Source organism: Mobula hypostoma, chromosome 4, assembly GCF_963921235.1.
Source record: "Mobula hypostoma chromosome 4, sMobHyp1.1, whole genome shotgun sequence".
Taxonomy (NCBI): Eukaryota; Metazoa; Chordata; class Chondrichthyes; order Myliobatiformes; family Myliobatidae; genus Mobula; species Mobula hypostoma.
In genome coordinates this window covers 75,206,465-75,232,840 of record NC_086100.1, presented here as the reverse complement: position 1 = coordinate 75,232,840, position 26,376 = coordinate 75,206,465, and the positions used below count along the sequence as shown (strand labels likewise).

Below are 26,376 nucleotides of genomic sequence, written 5' to 3'. Positions count from 1 at the left end.
AGCTAAGGTACAGAATACGGAATTAGTGAGGTTACTTTATATGTAAAACCTTGGTCAGAGCATAGCTGTAGTACTATGTGCATTTCTCGTCATCATGCTGTAGGATGGATACGATGGCACTGAAGAAGATGCAGCTAAGTACACCAGGATGTTCCCCGGAATTGAGTTCAGTTACGATAAAATATGGGGAACCTAGATAACTTCTCCATGAATCAGAAGGGGTTAAGTGGGGACATGCTGAGGTATATAATATTTTGAGCATAAATAGGATGAGCTGCAGGAAAATTTTCCCACATAACATAGGGGGAAAACTAGAAGGCACAGGTTTCAGGTAACAAGAAAGAGATTTAAAGGGGATATGAGAGGAGACTTACTTCACACACAGAATGGCAATTACATAGAATGCACGGCCTGAGAGGGCAGTTGAAGTTGGATCACTGGCACCATTTAAGTGTCTAGATGAGCACATGAATGGCTTAGGCATAGAGCACTATGGACCAAATACTGAAAAACAGGATTAATACAGAAGAGTACCCATTGGTAGCCGTTGCACGCTTCTTTGATTCTAAGTCCTGTATGTTGTTAATTAGCTATTTTCATGAATTGTATTTCCCTTAAAAAGTAGGTAGCTTTTGATATGAAATATCAGTGTAAAAATGTTGCATAGTTTAATGAAAAACAATCAAAGAAGATCCTTGATGCAGCTTATGTTTAACATACAACACTTTACTGAATACTTCAAGACTTTCAGATTTACCTTTACATCCTGAACACTGGATGAAAAAGTTGATTAAGTCCAAAAGTGCAATATCCCTGTCTTGCTTGTATGATTCAATCCAGTCATCAACCACAGACTATGGAAAAACAATGTTATTTTTAAATTAGTTAAATTGAATAAACCTTACATTATGCCTTCACAGCATTTAACACCCTATAATCAACTGCATGACCACTCACTGGAAAACACCTCACATTACCATGCCCAGGGAAAAAATTATGTTCGATTCAGTCATCAACTAACTGTTATCAGGGCAAGATAATTAGCTTTTAGACTTCCCCATCTCTCTGTTTGTAATTTTCCTAGACTAAGACTCAAACCTCATTGCCCAAGGATTTCAAAAATCAGGTGTATTAAATTTAGTAGCAAAGCAAATAATACCCAATTTCTAAAATTCTGCAGCCCTGTCTAAAAGATAGCAAGCAAGGATGTAACTACAACTTTACTAATACAAAGTTAGCACATTCATGATGCAAAATTGGAGAATCCACACAGTGGGGAAATACATTGGAGCAATTCAGTAAGTTACTACTACTTGTTTCTTCTGGATCCTTGATACTAGCCATGGACCAGAATGCATGACTCACCAATCAGCAGGGTTGCTCCACACTTGCTGAGATGATTGTCTTCTGCCTGCCCACCAGTCCCTCACCAGTGAAAATAAGGAGCCTCCCAGGCTCATGGCAGTGATGCAGACTCTGCAAAAAAATTTTCACTGCAGCTGGATTGCTAAGGGGTGGGAGGTCTCAGACAGATTGAGACTGGGTGGGTGTAGTGGAACAATTCTATAAACTTCTTCCAAATGAGATTGTAACACAAACTATCCAGCCATTGTTTAACTTATATTAAACCCTTAATAAAATAAATGTAGAAACTAGGTTTACTGGAGTTAAACATTTTAAATGTTTTTTACATTCTAACTGGATTTTAAAAACCAAAATTCTGACTGCATTTATCTAAGTAATATAAAAAATGTAAGTGTTCCTTAACTGGACTGCTTATAATGATCTACGTAAAAATAGTGCAGTTTCACCAAACAAGAAAAAATACAGTTCCACTGAAAGTGCATTGTGAAAACAATCCTTTTTTTTAGTACATTCTTTGACAGGAAAGCTTAAGATATATTTTGCAGCAATATACTACATAATTTACCCATTGTATTTTGTCTCAGACTTTCAATTAAACTTATACCGTTACATACTTCAACAAAATTTAAATTTTGTTACATTCTTTCTACTGCGAATTAGCATAGGAAAATAAAGACTGGTCTGACAGAGGTGCATAAAACCATGAAGGGCATAGATAGGGTGAATGCCTACAGTCTTTTTCCCCAGGGATAAGGAATCAAGAACTGGAGCAAGTAGGTTCTAGGTGGAAGGACGGAGATTTAATAGGAACCTCAGGGACAACTTATTCACCCAGAGGGTGGTCCACATATGGAATAAGCTACAGAAAAAAATGGTTAAGGCAGGTACATTTGCATTTGGAAGACATTTGGACCAGTATGTGAATGGGGAAGGTTTAGGGATATGGACCAACTATGCTATACGACTCTATGATTCTATTTACAAACCTTCTCAGCACTATAAAGCATTCCTTTTCTAAATGGCTATCCAAGCAACAACATAAATTTTTAAAGAATCAGATACACATATCATGAAAAAAAGTTTTTTTTAATTGACTTATTCTCCCATCCAATTTGGTGCTGTATCACAACAGGTTAAAATTTCATTAAAAACAAGTAAAATCAACTAAAATTTATCTGCTAATTGAAAATCAATTTCATTTAGCACTGTTATTTTATTTCATTGATTTTAAAATATATGACTTGAACTTAAGATAAAATAGCTTGTGGTAATGTTGACAGCAGTCTGAACATACTACTGATGTTTCACTTGCCTTTATATCAGTATAGGTTGCTACATTTTCATTTTATTCAGTATCATCACTAATCAATGCCAAAATTCATTTGAATTTGTCAGAACATAGCAATTAAATGTTGTTGAAATTAGGTAAACTGAGAACTAAAGGCTTGCTTTATTTAAAAATACATATTAGATAGATTTCTATTTAATTCTGAGGGCATATGTTTTTTATTTGTTAACTTGTTTAGTGTCATGTTGCTTTTGTCTTCAACAGTCTTTAGTTTCTAAAACCACCATCAAATTCACCCGCTATACATTCCCACATTGATTTAAAATAGCAAAAGGAATTCAAATATCAGGGCTTAACTTTTCTTCTTGGAAGAGTGAGGGAGTGTGTTTAAGAGTGACAAAATTGATAATAAACAAGGACAGCCATATGACCTCTGGAAATGATTTGTGTGTGGGAGAAGGCACTAATTTCCAATAGGGTGACCAAATGTTCAGTAGATAACATAATGTGGCCTTTACCATCTGGTCAAAGGTCGATAAACTACATATGATACTGTAGCCCAATAACCAGAGAAGTCTACAAAGTAAATACATTATACAAATCGTTAACAGTAACATATTACAATAATTGCATGACACTCCAATTTTTATTTACCTGCATGGCACTCTTTCCCATTTTTACCACTTCAAATAGCGTGACTGGTTCAACTTCTCCATTTTGCTGATGGTGCCCATTAGCTCTTCCCTGATTTGCTCTACCACCTGTGCTAAGACGACTTTTTTCTCCTGGAGTACGTCTTGCCTTCTTAGCAGTCTAGGAAATAAAACAAGGTGCTTCTTTTAATAAAAAGATCAATTGGGGCACATTTACAATACAAACAATTTTACTGAGCATTATTATTCATATTTCACAAAATACATTCAAAGACAACTGGTATAATCATCTTATCTGTGGAATTTTCTGCCCAATGAAGCCGTGGAGGCTACATCAGTAAATATAGTTAAGACAAGGTTGGATAAATTTTTGCATAGTAGTGGAATTAAGGGTTATGGGGGAAAGACAGGTAGGTGGAGATGAGTCCATAGCCAGATCAGCCATGATCTTACTGAATGGCGGAGCAGGCTCGATGGGTCAGCTGCCTATTCCTGTTCCTATTTCATATGTTCTTATGAAACAACAATTTATTAAAGTTGTCACATTCTGGCAAACAGCCTTCATGATAATTTCATTTAATTAACCCAGACACAGAATTGAAAGCACATTGATATAATATTAAAACAGTCAGACATAAACCAACTTTTACAGGTTTGCCAGCTAATTAAGCTTAAGTGACTGGCAGAATGCTTCAATAAATTAAATATTGCCTTTATAGAGTTCATAGAGTTATACAGCATAGAAACAGTCTCTTTGGACTAACTGGTCCACGTCAACCGTTTGCCAGTGCATGGCCCATAACCTCCTAAGACTTTCTAGTCTATGTACTTGTTCAACTGTCTTTTAAAAATTTTTTGTGCCAATTGAATTATACTAAGTAGCCAAGTTACATTATCTGCCAATTGTCTATTTTCAATAAATCCTGTTTGATCCGTATGTATTAATTTTGGTAAATATTTAGATAATCTACTAGATAAAATTTTTGCTATTATTTTATAATCCGTGTTCAACAAAGAAATAGGCCTATATGATGCTGGTTTTAAAGGACCTCTATCTTTTTTTGGCAATACTATTACAATCGCTGTGGAGAAAGATTCTGGAAGTTTATGTGTTTTTTCCGCTTGACGTATTAACTCCATAAAAGGAGAAATTAATAAATCTTTAAACTTTTCATAAAATTCAGGCGGAAAACCATCCTCTCCTGGAGATTTATTACTTTGAAGTGATCCTAAAGCTTCTTCAAGCTCTTTTAATGTAAAAGGCATATCTCATCCCTTCTGTTCTTCCAAATTCAATTTTGGAAGTTATTTGTGATCAAAATCTTTCTATCTCATTAACATCATTTTGTGATTCCGACTGATACAATTCAGAGTAGAAACTTTTGAAGGTTTCATTAATTTCGAAAGGTTTATAGAAATTAATGAATTTATAAAAATCGCATTGGCAGTAGCCAAGAAGGCTATAGCAGTTACTTGGAAATCGGATTCGTATTTAAGTATGGATCATTGGAATAATGAAATTTTTAGCTGTATTCCACTTGAAAAAATTACTTCTAATTTAAGAAATAAATATGATACATTTTTGAATATTTGGTGCCCTTATTTACAAAAGATAGGTTGGCATATCTAGGTGCTCCGATGATAAAGATGCTGGTCCTTCGGGAAAGTAACAAATAAATATATTAAATTTATTTCGAATCCCATGAAGCATGGGGAGACCTTCCAATATCCAGGCAGTCTTTCTTTCTTTCTTTTTCCTTTTCTTTTCTTTCTTTTAGGTAGGGGTATATATCGGGGGGAAGGGTTAAGGGAAGGGGGGAGGGTAGATATTAGTATTTCATGTAATCAAGTTTGAAAACTCAATAAAAATTATATTGAAAAAAATTAGTATACCTGCTTCAACCATTTCCTCTGGAAGCTCACTCTACATACACATCAAACTTGGTGTTTAAAAAAAGCCCTCATGTTCCTATAAAATCTTCCCCTTCTCACCTTAATCATATGCTCTCTAGTTCTTGATTCCTCAACTCTGGGGAAAAAACAGTGCATTCGCCTATCTAATCCTCCCATGATCTATGTACCTTCACAAGATCATTTATCAGTCTCTGATGCTCTAGGAATAAAGTCCAACCTCTTCTAATAACTCAATCCTTCAAGTCCTGGCAATATCCTTATAACTTTTTCAATATTTCAGGTCCTTTGTCAAATACATACAATCTATTATACTGATACTGCAATGAACCAGGATGTTAACGATAAGTGAACTATCTGTTAAGTAGATGGAATGGGGAAAACAACTGCAATGTAAATACAAAGTGTGTTCAGGATAAGTGAACTGTTAAGTAGATGGAATGAGAATAACAACTGCAATGTAAATACAAAGTGACATTCAATAAATGAAGACACATTTAGTGAAGCTTATCTAAAGTATGGTGCTTCATTTTCGTGTGTAACTTGCTGTATCTTTATACAAAACTGCATGAAATTTGTATTCTAATATTCAGAATTTTCCACTTTGGCCAGAACTTGCTATTTATGCATAACACACTAACATGCTGCTTTCAAGACTCAATAATTTCAAGATTTAAAAATTTCATACCGGTGGCCTGCCAGGGCCACGAGCTCTGCGTTTCCGTGCTTTCACTTCTGGGTCATCGAATTCACCAGTAACATCAGAATGAATGGTTGTTTCATTTGCTGACTCCCTGAAAAGATTAAAAAACAAATTTAAAGTTAAAAAAACAAAGTAATGCTAAAATTATTGTTTAATTTCTTCCATAATCTCACAAACAAAAATCAAAATTATTAGCATCAGGGAAAAATTTTTTTCAGATTAAAAACATGCTTTTTGGAATTAAGCACAGATTTATTATACAGAGCAGACATTTGAAACTCAAGAGCTACTGCAAGCATATTGTCTCATATCTTTTTATGTAGCTACCATACAAAATAAGGATGTGACTTGAAAATGCAAAACACAGTTGGACGATGACCAAAACATAGTAATTGCCACAATATTTTGAATTCTCAGATATAAAATTACTGCAAAGATAAAAGGTCAAAAAACAGGAAATGTTACTTATTTATTTCCAGATTCATCTTATGCTGAACTTAAGCAAAAATTGAATAATGAAAAAACTGCAATTAAGATTCCCCTGAAGAACCCTATAACAAGAAATAATGTTGAAAATGAAGCAATAAAACAATGGAAGAAACATGACCAAATAATATCAATGCAAAAAATAGTTACAAGCTTCTTCTTTTCTTACTCTGGCATCAATACAGTTAGCCTACTTTCAACTTTTTTTTCAGGAATGAAATTGAAATTTTCAGAAAAAAATTGCCAGAGAAACAATCAATTCACTGAATACATCAAAGCAAGATGATATACTCAAGTGAATTCCCTTGGTATGCATAAGCACAATATGTTCATTTTACAATTTCAAACATCATACTTATTATTCTCCTCACTTGATGACGGAGCCATAAAAAAATTTTCACAAAGTATTAAAAGAAAGAAGGGTCAGGAGAACTACTTCGGTTCCTTCTTTAATCAAAATGGGAGAGAGAAAAAGAGGACAATTAGTTCAACCTGTCACTGAAAAATGTTAGGGGCTCTAACTAAAGACATTATAGTGTGGCACTTAGAAAAGTTATTGGCAATCATTCAAGGTCAAGATGGTTTTGTTAAAACTAAAATCATGCTTCACCAATATTGGAGTCCTATGAAGTCATAATGTGTGATAAGGTATACTTCTCAAAAGGAAGGCAATGGAATAACATGTTGAGGTTTCTGAAAGACACTTAATAATGGTGTGCTATATCAACGTTTTTCACAGAACTTAAAAGCTCATTTTGTAAAAGGCAACGTATTACAATGGGTGAAAGATCGACCAATCATCAGAAAGCAAAATCCATTGGTGTCTTTTTTTTAAAAAGGAAAGTTGTTAATACGTTAGGACAAGATATGCTTGCATTTGCTGAAGTTTAGAAAAGTGTGAAGAGACTTGCTCGAGACCCTGCTCAGGCTTGACAGGGTATACAGGTGTCCCCCGCTTTTTGAACGTTTGCTTTACGAAACCTCACTGTTATGAAAGACCTACATTAGTACCCTGTTTTCGCTTTCAGAAGGTGTTTTCACTGTTACAAAAAAAAATTCAGTGTGTGATAAAAAATCAGCGCGCGATAAAAGGCAGAACGCGCCCCGAGCAGCCGCTCTCCCCTGGATGGGGAACTGCTTTGCTTTAACACGTGCCTGTGAGCAGCCGTTTGCAAGATGAGTTCTATGGTATCGGAAGAGCCTGAAAGAGCTCGTAAGGGTGTTACACTTACGGTAAAACTAGACATAATTAAGCGTTTTGATCGCGGTGAACGAAGTAAGGACAACGTGAGTTTGGCTTGTGGAAGCTGACGAACATGATGTTGAAGCGGTTTTGGCATCCCATCACCAAGAACTGATAGATGAAGAGTTGATGCAATTGGAAGAAAAAAGGATAACAATCGAAACCAAATGAGTAATGGTAAAGTATGACTTTAATTTTTAAAGGGTACGTCTGTTTAGGAGATATTTGCAGGATGGTTTGAGTCCTTAGTAAAGAACTGTGTGATAGAAAAATGTGCAAGGCTCAGCAGTCAAGCAAGCCTTCCACACCAGCCACAGCAGACGAACCTCGACCTTAGACATTGAGGCGGGCAGAGACAGAAGAAGATGAGCTGCCTGCTCTAATGGAAAGAGACGACGAGATGGCACACCAGTGTCCCACCACCCCAACCCCCCGGCTACGGACAGATACCGATTTGCGGAGAATGCAACGGTAGCCGGGACGCACACAGCACCTCTTTAAGAAAAAAGCCGAAATAAGCATGCTAATTAATTAGGTGCCACCGACACGTAATTGTCGGCCCAGATCAGAGATGATGCAATCGGAAATCGGCACTGATCTGGGCCGACAATTACGTGTCGGGCGGCACCTAATTAATTAGTTTATTTCGGCTTTTTTCTTAAAGATGTGCTGTGTGCCTCCCGGCTACCGCTGGACCCCTGCGTGCTTCGTGGCAATGTATCGCTCGGCGGCCTGGAGGGTGGGGGCCACTGCACCACCCAACCTGCAACGACTCAGTCTAACACACCATCATCCGTGTGCTCGGCAAGCTATCTTCCCGATTCCTGTAACTGATACTACACTGTACATACATTATTTCTACTTTATATAGGCTGTGTATTTTTACGTGTTATTTGGTATGATTTAGCAGCTTCATAGCTTAAAGGTTACTAGACAGAGCGTTCTTGCCAACAGCGCTTGCGTGAGATTTTCTGCCGACGGCGCTTGCGTGAGATTTTTGCTGTGGAGAACAGTTCAGTAATGATTGTGGAAAAGTATTTCTACTTTATATAGACTATGTATTTATCATATCATTCCTGCTTTTACTATATGTTACTGTTATTTTAGGTTTTATATGTTATTTGGCATGATTTGGTAGGTTATTTTTGGGTCTGCGAACACTCAGAAAATTTTCCCATATAAATAAATGGTAATTGCTTCTTTGCTTTATGACATTTTGGCTTACGAACTGTTTCATAAGAACGCTCTACCTTCGGATGGTGGGGGAAACCTGTATGTGGAATGGTCATTTCCTTTGGTTGTTAATTCAAGGGCCAGGGCTCACTGTTTTAAAATAAGCAATTTCCCACTCAACTTAGATGAGACTATTTTTTCCACAATGAACCGAGACTTTTGAATGCTCTTCTTCAAAGGCCAGTGGAAAAGGATTTTTGAACACTTTAAGGCAAAGGCAGATAAGGTGCTTCATAATGGATGAAAAAATTTACCACCAGTAAGCCAGAAGGTTTTAATGGCGCTGCAGACCATTAAACCAAATAGAACCAAATGATATTATTCTGTATGTAACATTATCTTAGTAATTTTCTCAATACCTTCTGGGTCAGTACAAGGTGATCCAAATAACCAGACACACTGTAAATATCATACCCAGCATCTGAACATCAAAAAGCAAAGATTTTGCACCCAACTCAAGTTAAATTGTACTTTGCAATACAATGCAACTGATGATGTATTATTTGTTTAAAAATATGCAGAATAGAAAAAAATCAAAGCAACACTTGTAAGAACAATTCTGTTTAAGAGTCAGATTGGTCAAAGTTAATACAAATGACCACACTTGCTAATTATATGTACCAGCATTAATTTTAAAAATGGAATATATCAACTTGCTTTTATAACTATATTGTTGCAACATTTTGGATGGTTATAAAATCTGAAATATTAAGCATGTTGACAACAACCTACAGGAAATTTTGGTGGCAACTTGTAGAAAACTAAATTTATTAAGATTTGTTACAGCAAGTATTCTAATTTGTAATATTTTCCCTCAACTTTCAGGAAACATTATCGACCTCCTTTGTTTCCTGATCAGATATCCTTACAATATCTGCTTCAAAATTCTGTACATCCACTACGTACTTACTGTAACACTGGGATTTCTGGAGTGATCATCTCTTCAACACCGTTGCTGTACACAAAGCTGGGCTGGAGTTCTGAATTTTTTTTCTCTTGTTTTTGTGCAATCTTTCAATTAACTGGATTATGTGGAAAGTATCTTCTCCGTTCTTTACTTGCTTGGTCTTTATGAAAGACATATTTGGGCAAAATCTAAAAACAAGTGAAGTGAGAGGCGTTAGAAAACCATACTTGAAAAGATTTTCCTTTTCACAATTGCCAATCTCCAAACAGTAAATGACAGTTCTGTAACTTTTTAACTCAGTCTACTCCTACATCTTGAAAGTTTCAGAGATGGCCCATTACAGTTCTACTGTACCAATCCAAATTCATCAGATTATTACACAGCAACTCTTGCCTTACGACATTAAAAATATTCCATTTGTCTAATCTATCCCTTCCCCAATACTATAAGCTAAATTAGCTTCTCTTTTTCTGAGGCACAGACACAGCACCTTCAGCCCAACTCATCCATACCGACCAAGATGCCCCTCTACATTGGTCCAATTTGCCCCCATTTGACCCATACTCCTCTAAAAACTTTTCTATCCATGTACTTGTCCAAATGTCTTTTAGATGTTGTTGACATATCTGCCTCAACTAGTTCCCCTAACCTTTCATTCCATATATAGCCCACCTTCTATGTGAAAAAGCTGCCTCTCAGGACCCTATTAATTCCTCTCCCCACTTATCTTTAACCTATCCCCTCTTCAACCCTGGGAAAAGGACTGTGTACATTCATCCTAAGCCCCTCATGATTGTCTTCATGTCTTTTAGGCCTCCTCTGACTCCTATGTTCCAGGGAATATTGTCCTAGCCTCCTCAACCTCTCCCTATAACCCAATCCCTGAAGTCCTGACATCATCTATTTGTACTCTTTCTAAATCCGCGGCATTGCTCCTAACAAGGGAATAAATGCAATATTCCAAATCCAGTCCCACCAAATCTTGCACAACTCTAACATAACATCCAAACTTCAATACTCAATGCCCTCACTAATGAGAGTCATCCATTGCCCTGTCTACCTGTGACTCCATTTTCAGAGGACTGAACATTTATATTCGTAAGTCCCCCTCTGGCTGTCAGTACTCCCCAGAGCCCTGTTTACTATAAAAGTCCTACCCTGATTTGACACGCCAAACAGAAATATTTCTCATTTATTACAATAAAACAAAATCTGCCATTCCTCGTCCCACTTACTCAGCTGATTAAGATCCCCTGCAATATTGACAACCTTCTTTACTGTCCATGACACCACCTCTTTTTGTATTATCAGCAAACTAATTGGGACATTCGCAAATCGTTGATTTCAATGACAAACTGACACATGGCACACCACTTGTCACAGGCCACCAGACTGAAACATTAATGTTCATCCATCAGCTATTGCTTTATACCATCAAGTCCATCCAGTATCCAGTTAGCTAACTCTCCTTTGATCCCATGTAACCTTCCTGAGTCGCCAAGTGGAATCTTAAAGACTTTACTTGATTATGTTTACTGTCTTCCTTCATCGACCTTTTAGATTACTTCAGATTCATGAGATATCATCTCCCACAGACAAAGCTATACTAACCATCCCTAATCAACCAGTTTTTTTTTTGACATGTGCATGCCTTATCCCTCAAGACCCTTTCCAATAACTTACCTACCACAGGTTTACTGTTCTATGGTTCCCTGACAATTCGCCAGTCCAGTATCAGTGAAGTCCCAAGCATGCAAATTATTAAAGTTGTAATAAAGACTACAGTGTTATTAAAAGATTAGCTTTACTTGTCACATTAAAGCATAGTGAAATGCACTTTTTTTTTGCATTAATGATCAACACAGTCCAAGGATTATACTAGAGGCAAACAGCAAATGTTGTCACATTTCTGATGCCAACATTGCATGCCTGCAACCGACTAACCCTAACTATACATCTTTGGAATATGGGAGGAAACCCACATAGTCACGGGGAGAACATACAAACTCCTTATAAACAGCAGCGGGAATCAAACCCTGACTGATGATCGTTGGTGCTGTAAAGTAACTGTGCTAACTGCTATGCTACTGTGCTGTCTTACAAAAATTAATATCTATTTGTAACATGTATGGTGATATTAAAAGTTGAAATTGACAAAGAATCAAATACAATTAACAAAAATTTAAACAGATTCCCCTTAACTGAAAGTCCTTGTATGCTTACATTTCATTACACAGATAAATTTATTTTGTAAGGTTATCCTCTTCTAATTGAACACTTTTTAAAATTGACATCTGAGTTTCTTTTATACTTTATCCACTGTATGCCAACTTTTGCATAGTTAAAGCAATCACAGGGGAAAAGAGACACCCACAGGAATAATTCTGTACTGCACACTCTAATATTTGTCTTCACTTCTTCAGATTTAATTGATTTTGAATAATGTTTCCCTCTGTATGACCACTAAGTACAGAATTAAATTTCCTTGTAAAACATACATAATGTAATATGGACTTCATTTAACAACTGGAAATTAGATTGATTAATTGAGAACTATTTTCTAACTTATCAAAAGAAAAACAGTTTTTACATGACAAGTTCTATCCACAAATATCATGTGGAACATACTTCAATAATGTAAAGCATCTAACGTGTGGATTTGGGAGAAGTAACAAACTGATCGTGCAGTATGATCTTTTCTTTCTCGATCTGACTTCAATTTTTGTATCTCCACCAGGGGCAGTATTATCCACAATCTTAAAATGATAAAAGCATTAACCCCATCAATTACTTCTTTCAAACATAATGCTCAAACACCAATTATTCAAAATGGAATAAAACATTAATAATATGAATTATTTTTTTTCATTAGGGTACCATTACAACTAAAAGCTTTGGTAACTCGAGAAAATTAATACAAAAATAAATTCAATTCTGTTCAATGATCAGGTATTAATGAACCCATTACAGCCACTGCAATTTTAATAATTTACAACATATTTATTTAAACATTCAACATCCATATACAGTAGCTCTATAGTCTACTAAAAAGTACATAAACTAACTTTTTTGCCTGCCACTAGATGGCTGCATTGCAGGTAAGCTAGTGTAAGGTTAGCTGGGATCTAACAGCTGTGATGAACTCAAACGTTGCAAAATCACAGCCCGCAGCCTCTAATTCCTGTAACTTAGACTGGTATGCATATTGTTTCTCAGACACAGTGTGCAGCATGTTACCAGCAGAGGGTTCTGCTGGATAATATGAACAATCTCACTCACAGATCATCAAGATTCAAGTCAGAGCTGCAATAGGCATCACAACTCAACAAAAGGAAATGTGTTAATTCAGAATCTTCGAAGTCAGCATTTCTTAGATTACATCTTTAGACATGCTTTCCTGGCAGACTGGCTTGAATCTAACTTAGAAATTTGGCAGATGACATTTTGCACTGGTTCACTTTCCTGGATGTTTTTTTTGGGCTTCTGAATGGTTCGGCATTCTTGCATGTTCCCCGGACAACAGAAATTCTCAGCTAATTGTTGAACTGACAAGCTTGACAACACAGTTGTAAACTGCAGTCAGTCATTCATGCCACATCAAGCAAAATAGCAGTATTACCCAACCCCCAACCTGTGAGCAATATCGTCAGAGAACTGAAAAAGTCAATACAGTATGACAATCTTTATTACTAAATCAATGACAATTATCCTGCATATTTTAAATAAAAACAAATAATTTTTTGAAAGCTTTCAAGTACAAAATAACTGATTATCTATATTTGGCTAGAGATTCCTACCAAATACTGCACAGTAAATACATCTAGAACTGCTGACTTGTACTTTACTACACGTTATTGACTGAAGAAGCATGTGGGAGCCCACATTTGTTAACTGATTCATGCTGTCATTTACTATGCACAAAAGCTGAAAACTTGTTACAGAAACATAGCTTTCCTGGCAAAACTGTAAATTTATCGACTGGGCGTTTGCCAGCTTAGATCTAACACATGTTTAATCATTTCAATGGAGTGCAATGGTGAGGAGGCAGATATGCATGTTCTATTTTTGAAGCAACTGAGTTAATTCAGTATCCAGAGGCCGTAAGAAATTATGGAGTTACGGAAGCAGCTCAGCACATCACAAAAACCAGCCTCCTCTTCATGGACTCTGCAGTGCTTCTCACTGCCTCAGTAAAGCAGCTAACCTAACCAAGGATCCCACCCACCTTGGACATTCTCACTTCTACCCCTCACACTGAGCAGCAGATACAAACCACATACCACCAGGCTCAAGGATAGTTTCTATCCCGCTATTATAAAACTACTAAAAAGTCCCCTAGTACAACAAAATAGAATCTTGACCTCACAGTCTACCTCGTCATTGCCTTGAATGTTATTGTGTGTCTGACTAAATTGTTATTATTTTCCCCTGTGCTACCTCAATATTCTGATATGACAGAATGACTGTATGGATGACACACAGTTTTTCCCTGTACCTGACGATAAGCCAATTTATTAGTTTCTAATTTAAGTTTTCCATTTAGCCATTTGATTGAATTGTTATTTATTTATTGGTTGGAAGATTTAGAAATACAGTGCAGAACAAGCCCGTCCGGCCCAATGAGCCACACGCCCAGCAATCCACCTAATTAATCCTAGCCTCATCACAGGACAATTTACAATGACCGATTAACCTAAGGCTACATCCACACTACGCCAGATAATTTTTAAAGCGAAGCCTTTTCTCTTTGTTTTGACCCTCTGTCCACACTGAACTGGCGTTTTCATACTCTGAAAACGGAGATTTTCGAAAACACTCTCCAGAGTGTGTAAATTTGAAAACGATTGTTTCGCGTTGTAGTGTGTACGGGGTAAACGGAGAGATTTTAAAACGTTGTCATGACAACACAACAACGCCTTTTCGGGTTCTGCTTGGGACTGTGCAAGCACTGCCGGACGGGGCTGTGTTGGTTCTTGATCCTCCAAAATATTCAGCATGGAATTTAAACTGGACATGGCTTTCAAGCTGGTCCCCTCGGTTTCTCTGTTTGCATCCTCTGTTCTGTCCGTACCCTCCGGATCCCAGTCTGCGGTGGTCGTACCATCGATCTCCTGTACCCCGGGGTCTCCAGGCTGGCACTGTCGCTGACTGACCACCGCTGTTATAACACGCAGTCGGTGTGAAGGGCGTGAGAGTTAAATTGTAAAGTGAGCTTTTTTGACTAGATCTCCTAAATTGATTTGATTGAGTCTATCTTTAAAAATATTAATGTCGGAAATACTGTGCAGGTCTGGCGGCAGAAGATTCCACTCTCTTGTTGATCTTGGGTAGAGGACGGCTTCAGGCGTGTGTTGTTTACTTTATTGTCTACATGAATAGTTTGTTTGGAATTAAACATCTCCACTGCTTTGTTGACTTTGTAGTCATTTGTAACACGCAGAAACAGCTCGACCTCATTGTCTGTCTAAACGGAGAAGTCCGGTCTGATTTTTCCAACGAGGTTTTCTTTGTATTCCTCAAAGAAATTGTTGAAAACTTTCTTTCGCTGTTGTTGTTGGTACTCTAGTTTTATTCTATGGAAGTAGCACAACGCCGCCGCGGAAACGTAAATATTATACCATTTTCTCTTCACTTGTTTTCTGTAGATGTCTTTGCGTATGCCAAGCAGGAGTAGATTCGCCCAAATATCTGTTTTGGTGTGGACAGAGATACTCTGAAAAACGCCCAGTGTGGACGCCTGTTGTTTTCACTCGAAACTGGCGTTTTCAAAATTATCTGGCGTAGTGTGGACGTAGCCTAAGACATTTTTGGACTTTGGGTAGAAACTGGAACACGTGGAGAAAATACACACAGTCACAGGAAGAATATACAAAGTCATTACAGACTGCAGTGAAAATGAACTCTGAATTTTGACACCCTGGGCTATAATGGCATCATGCTAACTGCTACGCTACCATGGTGCCCCAATTTTTTATAAGATAATTGACTATTAAGTTTTTGAATATTTGTGAATATTAGACATCCAGAGAAGTGCTTGGCAGCCATTCAGTCTGAGGATAAAATTTCACCTGCTGTCAAAAGTATTCCTGATTGCCAAGCTCCTGGCTCCTCTGCGACTCCATCATGTTGAGACCAGCTTCTTTGATAAAGTTTACACGAGTGGATCAGCTCAAAGTCACAGCTGGTTTAGTGTGTACATAAGCAGCAAACCTCATCCCGACTGAGGAAATTTTAAGCTATTACTTTAATCTTTCCTAATTGCTGCTCCTTTGACACTGCGCACAAGTAGTAATAATAGCAAATTTTTCTACATTGAAAGTACACTACTGTATTACTGCATATAGCATTTGTAATTAACATAGTTAAGAGATTGGGGAGCCATGAAATTTATCCCCAGTTGCAGCCATTGACATTTGCAGCTCACTCAGTGACTGTTGGCGTCACAGTGACCTTTCTTGCAAGTGCTACTCTTCTCTAACTAAGTTTAAAGGAGCAACTTGACCTAAGCAGTGTGGCTGTGGTTTCATATTTTTCCAATTTTTCCAAAATGGACTGTACTGAGCTCCGAGGGATGTTCAGTATCTTTGAAATGGTCGGGGACACTTCACCAGATTTGTGCCTCTTTAACACCATTTCACTGACCTGTCTTAAATGTTCCTTTGGGTTCGAGTTAGGTAATCTCTGTTGAAAATCTATCATACATTTTAGACCATACAGAAGAGAGAGGGGTTACTTATTCTTATGAATTCATTGAAAGCAGGTGATCCTCTAATCCTTTACATCAACAAATTGGGTGATTTAGTAAGGCAATATACAGTATTGCTCCTGAGGAAAGCTAGTTTAGTAATTACAAAGGGGATGAATATTTTTTCGGCCTCACAATTTTGCGCTTTTAATTCTTAGTAAACTGTTGACAGGTTTTGGAATTTTTCTTTTGATTTGACATGATTTGCAGCGTTTTAAAGATTAGCTCAAAAGATTCTGACTTCAATATATTTTTAATTTAGAAAATGAGACAATAAAATGTGAAACTAGTTGTGGGGACTGAATACCTTTTCAAGGCACTGTAAGATTAAGAAAGGGTTACAAAGAAACTTCCTTAATTTTCAATTTAAAAAGACAAAGAAATTTTTCTATCAAACTCTTGATTATGGAAAACTCCCATAAATTTTAGATTAGATTAGATTAGATCATGAGGACACTCGGTCCTCGTTTATTGTCGTTTAGAAATGCATGCATTCAGAAATGATACAATGTTCCTCCAGAGTGATATCACAAAAAAACAGGACAAACCAAAGACTAACACTGACAAGACCACATAATTATAACATATAGCTATAGCAGTGCAAAGCAATACCATAATTTGATAAAGAACAGACCATGGGAACGGTAAAAAAAAGTCTCAAAGTTCCGATCGACTCCTGATAGTTCCCGATAGCAGGTGGCAGAAGGGAGAAACTCTCTCTGCCATAAACCTCCAGGCACCGACAACTGTCGATGCATTGGAAGCACCCGACCACAGTCGACTCTGAGTCCGTCTGAAAACTTCGAGCCTCCGACCGGCCCTTCGACACCGAGCACCATCTCTGCCGAGCGCTTTGACCCCATCCCAGTCGCCGAGCAACAAGCAAAGCTGAGAATTCGAGGCCTTCCCCTCCGGAGATTCTGGATCACACAGTAACAGTGGCAATGAAAAAGGCATTTCAGAAGTTTCACCAGATGTTCCTCTGTTCTCTCACATCTGTCTCCATCAAATCAGGATTGTGCACAGCACCCTACTTGACAGATTACAGATATCATTCACCGGAGTGGCCACACAAGCTGCGTCGCGCCACCATCTTATCCTTCTCCACCCTTAAATCAAATTTAATGATTACAATCAATAAAACTAACTACAACTAGGAAATCTCAAAGTCAACTTCACAGCATCACATCTACAAGATAGTACAACAGATGCCTTATCCTGGTTTGAACATCCCAGATTATAAAACCATAAGAAATAAGAGCAGAATTAGGCCATTCAGACCACCTCATCTGCTCCGCCATTCCATCATGGCTGATCCCAGATCCCAATCAACCCCATACACATGCCTTCTCACCATATCCTGTGATGCCCTGACCGATCAGGAAATGATCAACTTCTATCTTAAATATATCCATGGACTTGGCCTCCACCACAGTCTGTGGCAGAGCATTCCACAGATCCACTATTCTCCAGCTAAAAACAATCCTCCTTACCTCTGTTCTAAAAGGTCACCCCTCAGTTCCACAGCCTTGTGATCGTCAACTCATTGGAAACACCTGCGTACTTCAGCCTCAGAGATGACTACAGTGTAGGGTGCTTCGGCGGCTCTCCTCAGGGGCTCAGTGCTGGCGACATCGAACTGAACATAAAAAAGGTTTGGCTCACCTGAGAGAGAGGCAGCGATGCTGGCAGCACCACTGCGCTTAGCTTTAAAATCTGCGATGGTGTGCAGACCTTGCCATAAGCTGTGTGTGTTGTTGGTGGAGAGTTGTATCTGGATCTTGTTCCTGTATTATCTTTTCACTGCCTTGATGACTTTGCGTAGATCATGGCTGCATTTCTTGAGTTCCTGTTGGTTACTGGCAATGTAAGCTCTGTCTCGTGCGATAAGTGCTGCTCGAATGGAACTGTTGATCCAGGGTTTTTGGTTTGGATAGACCCTGACCGATTTCTGGGGGACAACATCCTCGATGCACTTCCAGATGAAGCTTGGGACCTCATCTATGAATTCGGAGATATCCTCTTCATGAAAGACATTCCAGTTGATGTCATCAAAGCAGTCCTGTAGCATGGAGACCAATTGGTTGGATCAACAATGGATGGTCTTAACTATGGCCGCCTCGTTTCAGCTTCTGCCTGTACATCGGCAGAAACAAGATGGAAGAGTGATCCGACTTTCCAAACAGTGGACGAAGAAGCTTCTTGTAAGCGTTGCGGAAGGGAGAGTAGCAGTGGTCGAGTATGCTATCCCCTTGACCTTGTCCGCCAGGAACAGGGAGAACCCAGAGGGCTCGATGACGTGATCCGGTATCTCCTCCATCAGCCAGGTCTCCATGAAACACAAAATGTCACACTTCTTTGTTTCCCGCTAGTAGGAGACTCTGGCTCTCAATTTGTACGTACAGCTTATTGTTCAGGGACTGAACGTTAGCCAGGAGTATGCTAGGAAGCAGCAGTCAATTAGCACACCGTCTCAGCCTCACCAGGATGCCAGCCCTTCTCCCTCGGCTCTGGCGCTGCTTCTGAGGTAGCAGCAGTGTAATAAATGATCCTTCCATGGATCGCATAAGCAGGGATTCCCAGTGTAGAAAAGACAGCACGTTGTGGGTAAATGCCATCTTCCCGATGTTCAGAAGAGTCAGCCTATCATATCTGATGTGACTATCAGCTTCTTGAACAAGAAATGTGAAGGAACTTGCAAAAATTAGCAGTACACTGTAAAGTTGATACGAAGCTCGTAACATGGCTGCCGTACGTGGCACCATCTTGATGTGCTTCCTCTGACCTCTCTCATTAACAAGGTGTTTTCACCCATGGAACTGCTGCTCACTGCAGTTTTTGTTTTTTGCACCTTGCTCTATAAACTCTAGAGACTGTTGTGAATGAAAATCCCACCAGAGCAACAGTTTCTGAGATTCTCAAATCACCCTGTCTGGCATTAGAAATCATTCTATGGTCAAAGTAACTTAGATCACATTTCTTCTCCCATTCTGATGTTTGGTCTGAACAACAAGTGAACCTCTTGACCATGTCTGCATGTTTTTATGCAGTAAGTTGCCACCACATGATTGGGTCATTAGATATTTGCATTAACAGGGTGTACAAGTGTACCTAATAAAGTGGCCTCTAAGTGTAAATCCTTCTATTTAACAGGACAAGAAAAACTGCTAACAATATTATTACTGAATCTGTCGAATCTCTTCCAGAGAGAAATGCCATACAAAATACTAAACATAAGAAATAGTGACAAAAATTCATACAAAATTCTGGAAGGGTTTAGTGTGGCTGTGGTAAAAGAATCTATGAGTCTCAGTGTCAAAAAAAGGGACAGGCCATTGAGGACTGAAATTAGTTATTTGGAATTTTCTTCCCCAGAGGGCTGTGGAGACAAAGTAATTTATTGCATTATGACAGCAGTCCCCAACCACCGGGCCGCAAAGCATGTGCCACTGGGCAGTGAGGAAACGATATGATTTGGCGATATGAGTCAGCTGCACCTTTCCTCATTCCCTGTCATGCCCACTGTTGAGCTTGAACGCACGCAAAGTCATTACCCGCGCATCATCCATGTCAGCGCAGGAAGGAGATCAACTCCTCGAGCTTGCAAATGATGGCGGGCTGAAAAGTATGTTTGACATAACATCTCTGCCGGCATTCTGGATCAAAGTCAAGGCTGAATATCCTGAGATAGCCACGAAAGCACTGAAAACGTTGCTTCCATTTCCAACGTATCTCTGCAAAGCGGGGTTTTCTGCAATGGATGGAACGAAAACTAAATTGCGAAATAGACTGGACATAAGGAACCCCCTTCGAGTATCGCTGTCTCCCATCACCCCTCGATGTTGCAGGGAAACAAGCCCAGGGCTCCCACTGATTCAGCGATATTGGGGTGTTGCAATGATTTTATATGTTCATACGGGGAAAATATGTGCTGTGTGTTTAACATCCAAACGTTACTTAAAATGTTATGATGCTATTGACTTACTTATATAACCATATAACAATTACAGCACGGAAACAGGCCATCTCTGCCCTTCTAGTCAGTGCCGAACGCTACTCTCACCTAGTCCCACCAACCTGCACTCAGCCTCCATTAACCTCCATTCCTTTCCTGTCCATATACCTATCCAACTTTTCTTTAAATGATAATATCGAACCTGCCTCTACCACTTCTACTGGAAGTTCGTTCAACACTTACTTCAAGCTCCCCTGTCCCCTCCGCTGATATAGCAATTGATTTATCACTATATTCATGTGAGGAAAATATGCGTTGTGTGTTCAATATTAAATTCGTTAGATAAAACCTTTTAGAAACAAAATTGAGTGTATTAGCCACTTATCACCTATATTCCGGTCGTAATTAACACCCCCCTCCAACAGAATCATCAAAAACGGTTTGTAGAAAAAAAAAATCGGCACGTACACGCATGCGCACACAGGTGCCCGCGCAAGGCTTCATGGTCATGGTAGTCTTTCTTGGGGTAAACAAGGTATTTGACTGCTACTCTTGTCCATTGGCAACCCTACCCAACCCCTCTCTCTCCCACCCCCCCCCTCCCATTCAGCTGGTCCACAGTGCAAAAAAGGTTGGCAACCCCTGCATTATGATATTGCAGGAAAGAGCCTAGCATGGATAGAAGATTGACTGACTGGGAAGAGGCAAAGAGTAGGAATAAAGGGATCCTTTTCTGGTTGGCTGCTGGTAACTAGTGGTGTTCTGCAAGGCTAATGTTCAGACTGCTTTTTTCACGTTATAGGTTCATGATCTGGATGAAAAAATTGATGGTTTTGTGGCCAAGTTTGCAGACAATACAAAAATAGGTAGAAATGCAAGGACTGTTGAGAAAGCAGGGAGTCTGCAGAAGGACTTAGACAGATTAGGAGAATGAAGAATGTGGCAGATGGAATATAGTATAGGGAAGTTTATAGTTATGTACTTTGATAGAAGGAATAAAGGCGCAGACTACTTTCTAAACGGGTAGCAAATTCAGAAATCAGAGGTGCAAAGGAAATTGGGAGTCCTCTTGCAAGTTAACCTTTAGGGAATCCTGTAAGTTGAGTCAGTGGTATGGAAGGCAAATGCAAAGGACTAGAATATAAAAGCAAGGATATAATACTGAGGCTTTATAAAGCATTGGTCAGACCACACTTGGCTTACTGAGAGTAGTTTTGAGCCCCTTATCTAAGAAAGGAGGTGTTGGCTTTGGAGAAGGTCCAGAGGAGGTTCACGAGATTGATCTCGAGAATGGAAGCGTCAACATATGAGAAGCGTTTGATGGCTCTGGGCAAGCACTCACTGGGGTCTAGAAGACTGAGGTGGAATCTCACTGAAACCTATCAAATATTGAAAGGGCTAGATAGAGTGGATGTGGAGAAGATGTCTCCTATAGTGGGGGAGTCTAGGACCAGAAGCCACAGCCTCAGAAAACAAGGTCATCCCTTTAGAACACAGATGAGGAGGAATTTCTCTAGCTAGAGGGTGTTAAATGAAATGTGTGGAGGGATTGCCACAGGAAGCTGTGGAAGCCAAGTCACTGGTTATACTTAAAGCAGAGAATGATAGGTTCTTGATTGGTAAGGTATCAAGGGATATAGGGAGAAGGCAGCAGAGTGGGGCTTAGAGGAATGATAAAGCTGCCAAAATGGAACGGCAGAGCAGCCTCGATGGGCTGACTGGCCTAATTCTGCTCCTATGATTTATGATAATTTATCCATGCAAACAATACTACCTAAATCTTACCAATTTAACAAAAGGCTGTAAAGTAAATTTCAAATTAGCTGCTAAATTAACAGATACTTTCCAAAAGAAAAATCAAGTACCCAAAAATTCCAATAATCCACATCTGACTATTGGGATACAGGGTATCCGATAATTTGGCAGCTAGCTCATGAGGTGATGCTTGCTGCAGTCCCTTGTGACTCACAAAGGCTGAAGCTCCCACATTCCTTCAAAATGACTGCATTTTCTGCAACATTTATCAATGAACCATATAATATCTCTGACTATGTTTACTTCAACATTTATCATTGAATCACATATCATAAAAAGAATGGATCCAAAAGTATGTTGGAACAATATTATGGATATCCAATGATCTAGAAAACCTGCTAGTCCAGCAGAATAGCCCAGAGTATTCCAGATTAACTGAGTTTTTCAAGTAGAATCTGATTTTAGGATATTTAATCCTTTTAATTGGCTTGTTGAACTTTTTAATTTATTCACAGGACACGATCACAGGTGGCACAAAAGTCCATTAGTACATTCCCTACTCTATCCTTGTAATTCTTCGAGTTTATTTCCATTGAGTGTCTGTCAAATTCTTTTGGAAATTACATTGGACAACAAAGATTTTGCTTCTTGAACACTTCTGGATGCATCTTATGGATTTTGAGCTGCTGATCATGAAAATTACCATGAAATTTCCCCATCGTGCCCATTTTTTTCCCCAAATTACTTGTATTTGTTATTTCAGTTCACAATTCAAGTCAATTAAGATGTTGCCCACAATGTAAACTGAAAAGTTTTCTATCTTCTCTGGGCATGCCTCGGGAGGGCAGATGCTGCATGGTAGGACAGGTTTTAGAATGGTTATAAATTTCCCGGAAGGATTTTAATATTTGAGACAAATATTTCCAAGAATAACTGCTGCCAAGATTAGGGAAGACATTTTTGTTGGTCCACAAATTAAACAGGTTAACAATGACAGGCAATTCGAAGAACTTCTCATGGGACCAGAGAAAACCACATGAAAGGCATTCAAGGATGTTGTTGAAAATTTTCTTGGTAACGACAGAGCACCAAACTACATGCAGCTGGTTAACAACATGCTTCAAGCATACATAACCATGAAATGCAACATCTTCCCTGGAAATCTTGGCTCTGTCAGTGATGAGCATGGTGAAAGGTTTCATCAGGACATTGCAGTCATGGAGAAACAGTATCAGGGCAAGTGAAATCTATTAATGCTGGGTGATTATTGTTGGATACTTAAGCAAGAAGCCTCAGACACTAAGCACAAATGAAAATCACCAAAATGTTTTTGGCTTAGTTGAACTATTGTAAATCATCAGCACCATGGTGTAATTAAATGCATTATATTCAATACAATTTAATTTCTTGTTTCTCCAAATTTGTACGTGATACAAATAGTTAAAAATTAGATTTGTGTTCAGCTTCAAGCAGTCTATCATGAAATATATGAGGAAGGAACACCTCTGAAAAAATTTGTTGTCCAGTGTTATTGGTCATCTTCACTTTCACCATCCACAAAGCCCTGTGGCTCTGACGTCCACCATTATGTGCTTTGAGAGGTTGGTCATGGTACACTAACTCCAGCCTCCCAGACAACCTCAACCCACAGCAATTCAGCTACTGCCAGCACGGGTATACAGCACACTCCATCTTTATTGCTCTACTCTCATCTTTGAAGGATCGGGACAGTAAAGACACCTACATTAGACTATTGTTTATTAACTACAGCTCCACCTTCAATACTATAATTCCAATTTATCTCCAAACTCCTAGAACTGGGTCTCAACAAGTTTGCAACTGGATGTTTGATCTCCTAACCAACAAACCACTATGAGACCATAAGACAAAGGAGCAGAAGTCAGCCATTCGGCCCATTGAGTCTGCTCTGCCATTTTATCATGAGCTGATCCATTCTCCCATTTAGTCCCACTCCCCCGCCCTCTCACCATAACCTTTGATGCCCTGGCTACTCAGATACCTATCAATCTCTGTCTTAAATAAACGCAATGTCTTGACCTCCACTGCCGCCTATGGCAACAAATTCCATAGATTCACTACCCTCTGGCTAAAAAAATTTCTTTGCATCTCTGTTCTGAATCCTTAAGTCATGCCCTCTCGTACTAGACTCCCCCACCATGGGAAACAACTTTGCCACATCCACTCTGACCATGCCTTTCAACATTCGAAATGTTTCTATGAGGTCCCCCCTCATTCTTCTAAACTCCAAGAAGTACAGTCCAAGAGCTGTCAAACGTTCCTCATATGTTAACCCTCTCATTTCCAGAATCATTCCAGTGAATCTTCTCTGAACCCTCTCCAACGTCAGCACATCCTTTCTTAAATAAGGAGACCAAAACTGCACACAGTACTCCAAGTGAGGTCTTACCAGTGCCTTATAGAGCCTCAACATCACATCCCTGCTCCTATACTCTACTCCTCTAGAAATGAATACCAACACTGCATTCGCCTTCTTCACTGACTCAACCTGGAGGTTAACCTTAAGGGTATCCTGCATGAGGACTCCCAAGTTTCGTTGCGTGTCAGAACTTTGAATTCTCTCCCTATTTAAATAATAGTCTGCCCGTTTATTTCTTCTGCCAAAGTGCATAACCATACACTTTCCAAGATTGTATTTCATTTACCACTTCTTTGCCCATTCTCCCAATCTATCCAAGTCTCTCTGCAGACTCTGTTTCCTCAGCACTATCAGCCCCTCCACCTATCTTTGTATCATCAGCAAACTTAGCCACAAAGCCATCTATTCCATAATCCAAATCGTTGATGTACAACGTAAAAAGAAGCGGCCCCAACATGGACCCCTCTGGAACACCACTGGTAACCGGCAGCTAACCAGAATGGAATCCCTTTATTCCCATTCTCTGTTTCCTGCCAATCAGCCAATGCTCTATCCACGTATGTAACTTTCCCATAATTCCATGGGCTCTTATCTTGTTTAGCAGCCACATGTGCGATACCTTGTCAAAGGCCTTCTGAAAATCCAAATACACATCCACTGCATCTCCCTTGTCCAGCCTACTTGTAATTTCCTCAAGAAATTGCAATAGGTTTGTCAGGCAGGAGTTTCCTTTAAGGAAACCATGCTGAGTTCTGCCAGTCTTGTCATATGCCTCCAGGTACTCCGTAACCTCATCCTTCACAATCGACTCCAACAACTTCCCAACCACCGATGTCAAGCTAACAGGTTTATAATTTCCTTTTTGCTTCCTTGCCCCCTTCTTAAATAGCGGAGTGACATTTGCAATCTTCCAGTCCTCTGGAACCATGCCAGAATCTATCTATGGCAACAACTCTGCCATAATTGTTCTCAAAGCTGGCTGTGTCCTCAGTCCCTATGGTTTTCCCTATACACTTACTTCTGCATGGCTAGACTGTTCCAACTCCATCTACAAGTTCACAAATGATACCACTGTAGTGGGCTGTATCTCAAATAATAATGAGGTACAGTACAGAAAGTAGAGAGACAAGTGGCATGCTATCATCTCAATAACCTTTCCCTCAATGTCAGCAAAATAAAAGAGCTGATCATTGACTTTAGAATGCAAGGTAGTGCATATATTCCTGCACACATCTGCAATGCTGAGGTCAAGGAGCTTGAGAGCTTAAAGTACCAATGAGTATCACTAACAGCCTCTACTGATGTCATGGCCAAGAAAGCTCAACTTACTCAAGAGGATAAAGAAATTTGTCATGTTCCCTTTGACCCTCAGCAACTTTTTAATTAATGTACCATAGAAAGCATTCCATCTGGATGTATCATGGCTTGGTTTAGCAACTGCTCTGCTTGTGATCTCAAAACACCACAGAGTTGTGGATCCAGATCTGTCATCTCTTCTTGCTGTCTCATTAAAGGAACCAACACAATCAAAGATCCACCTACCCTGGACATTCTCCCTCTTGTCCCCCTTCCAACAAAAACCTGAAAGTACATACAACAGGGTGCGAGTACAGCTTCTACTCCACTGCTATAAGACAGTTGCCTAGTGTGATAAGATGGAGTCTAGACCTCAATCTACCTCATTATGGTCTTGTACTTTTTTATCTACTTGCACTCTACCTACCCCGTAAGTGT

The 26,376-nt window shown here is 39.1% G+C and overlaps 1 protein-coding gene across 3 annotated transcripts in view; it reads right to left on the bottom strand.

The window, feature by feature from the left end:
• The window catches only part of LOC134345410 (cohesin subunit SA-1), a 281,646-nt gene that overhangs the window by 72,932 nt on the left and 182,338 nt on the right, over positions 1 to 26,376 (bottom strand). For 2 of the 3 annotated variants that reach the window (XM_063046029.1, XM_063046032.1), the window contains exons 2-5: positions 9,793 to 9,977; positions 5,906 to 6,011; positions 3,308 to 3,466; positions 758 to 854 (exon numbers count right to left, since the gene is read on the bottom strand). In XM_063046029.1, coding sequence (XP_062902099.1) covers positions 758 to 854; positions 3,308 to 3,466; positions 5,906 to 6,011; positions 9,793 to 9,821 — 391 coding nt within the window. In that variant the 5' untranslated portion in view covers positions 9,822 to 9,977. Of the gene's footprint in view, positions 1 to 757; positions 855 to 3,307; positions 3,467 to 5,905; positions 6,012 to 9,792; positions 9,978 to 12,417; positions 12,549 to 26,376 lie in introns of those variants that run through there. The other variant, XM_063046030.1, reaches the window with a different exon arrangement.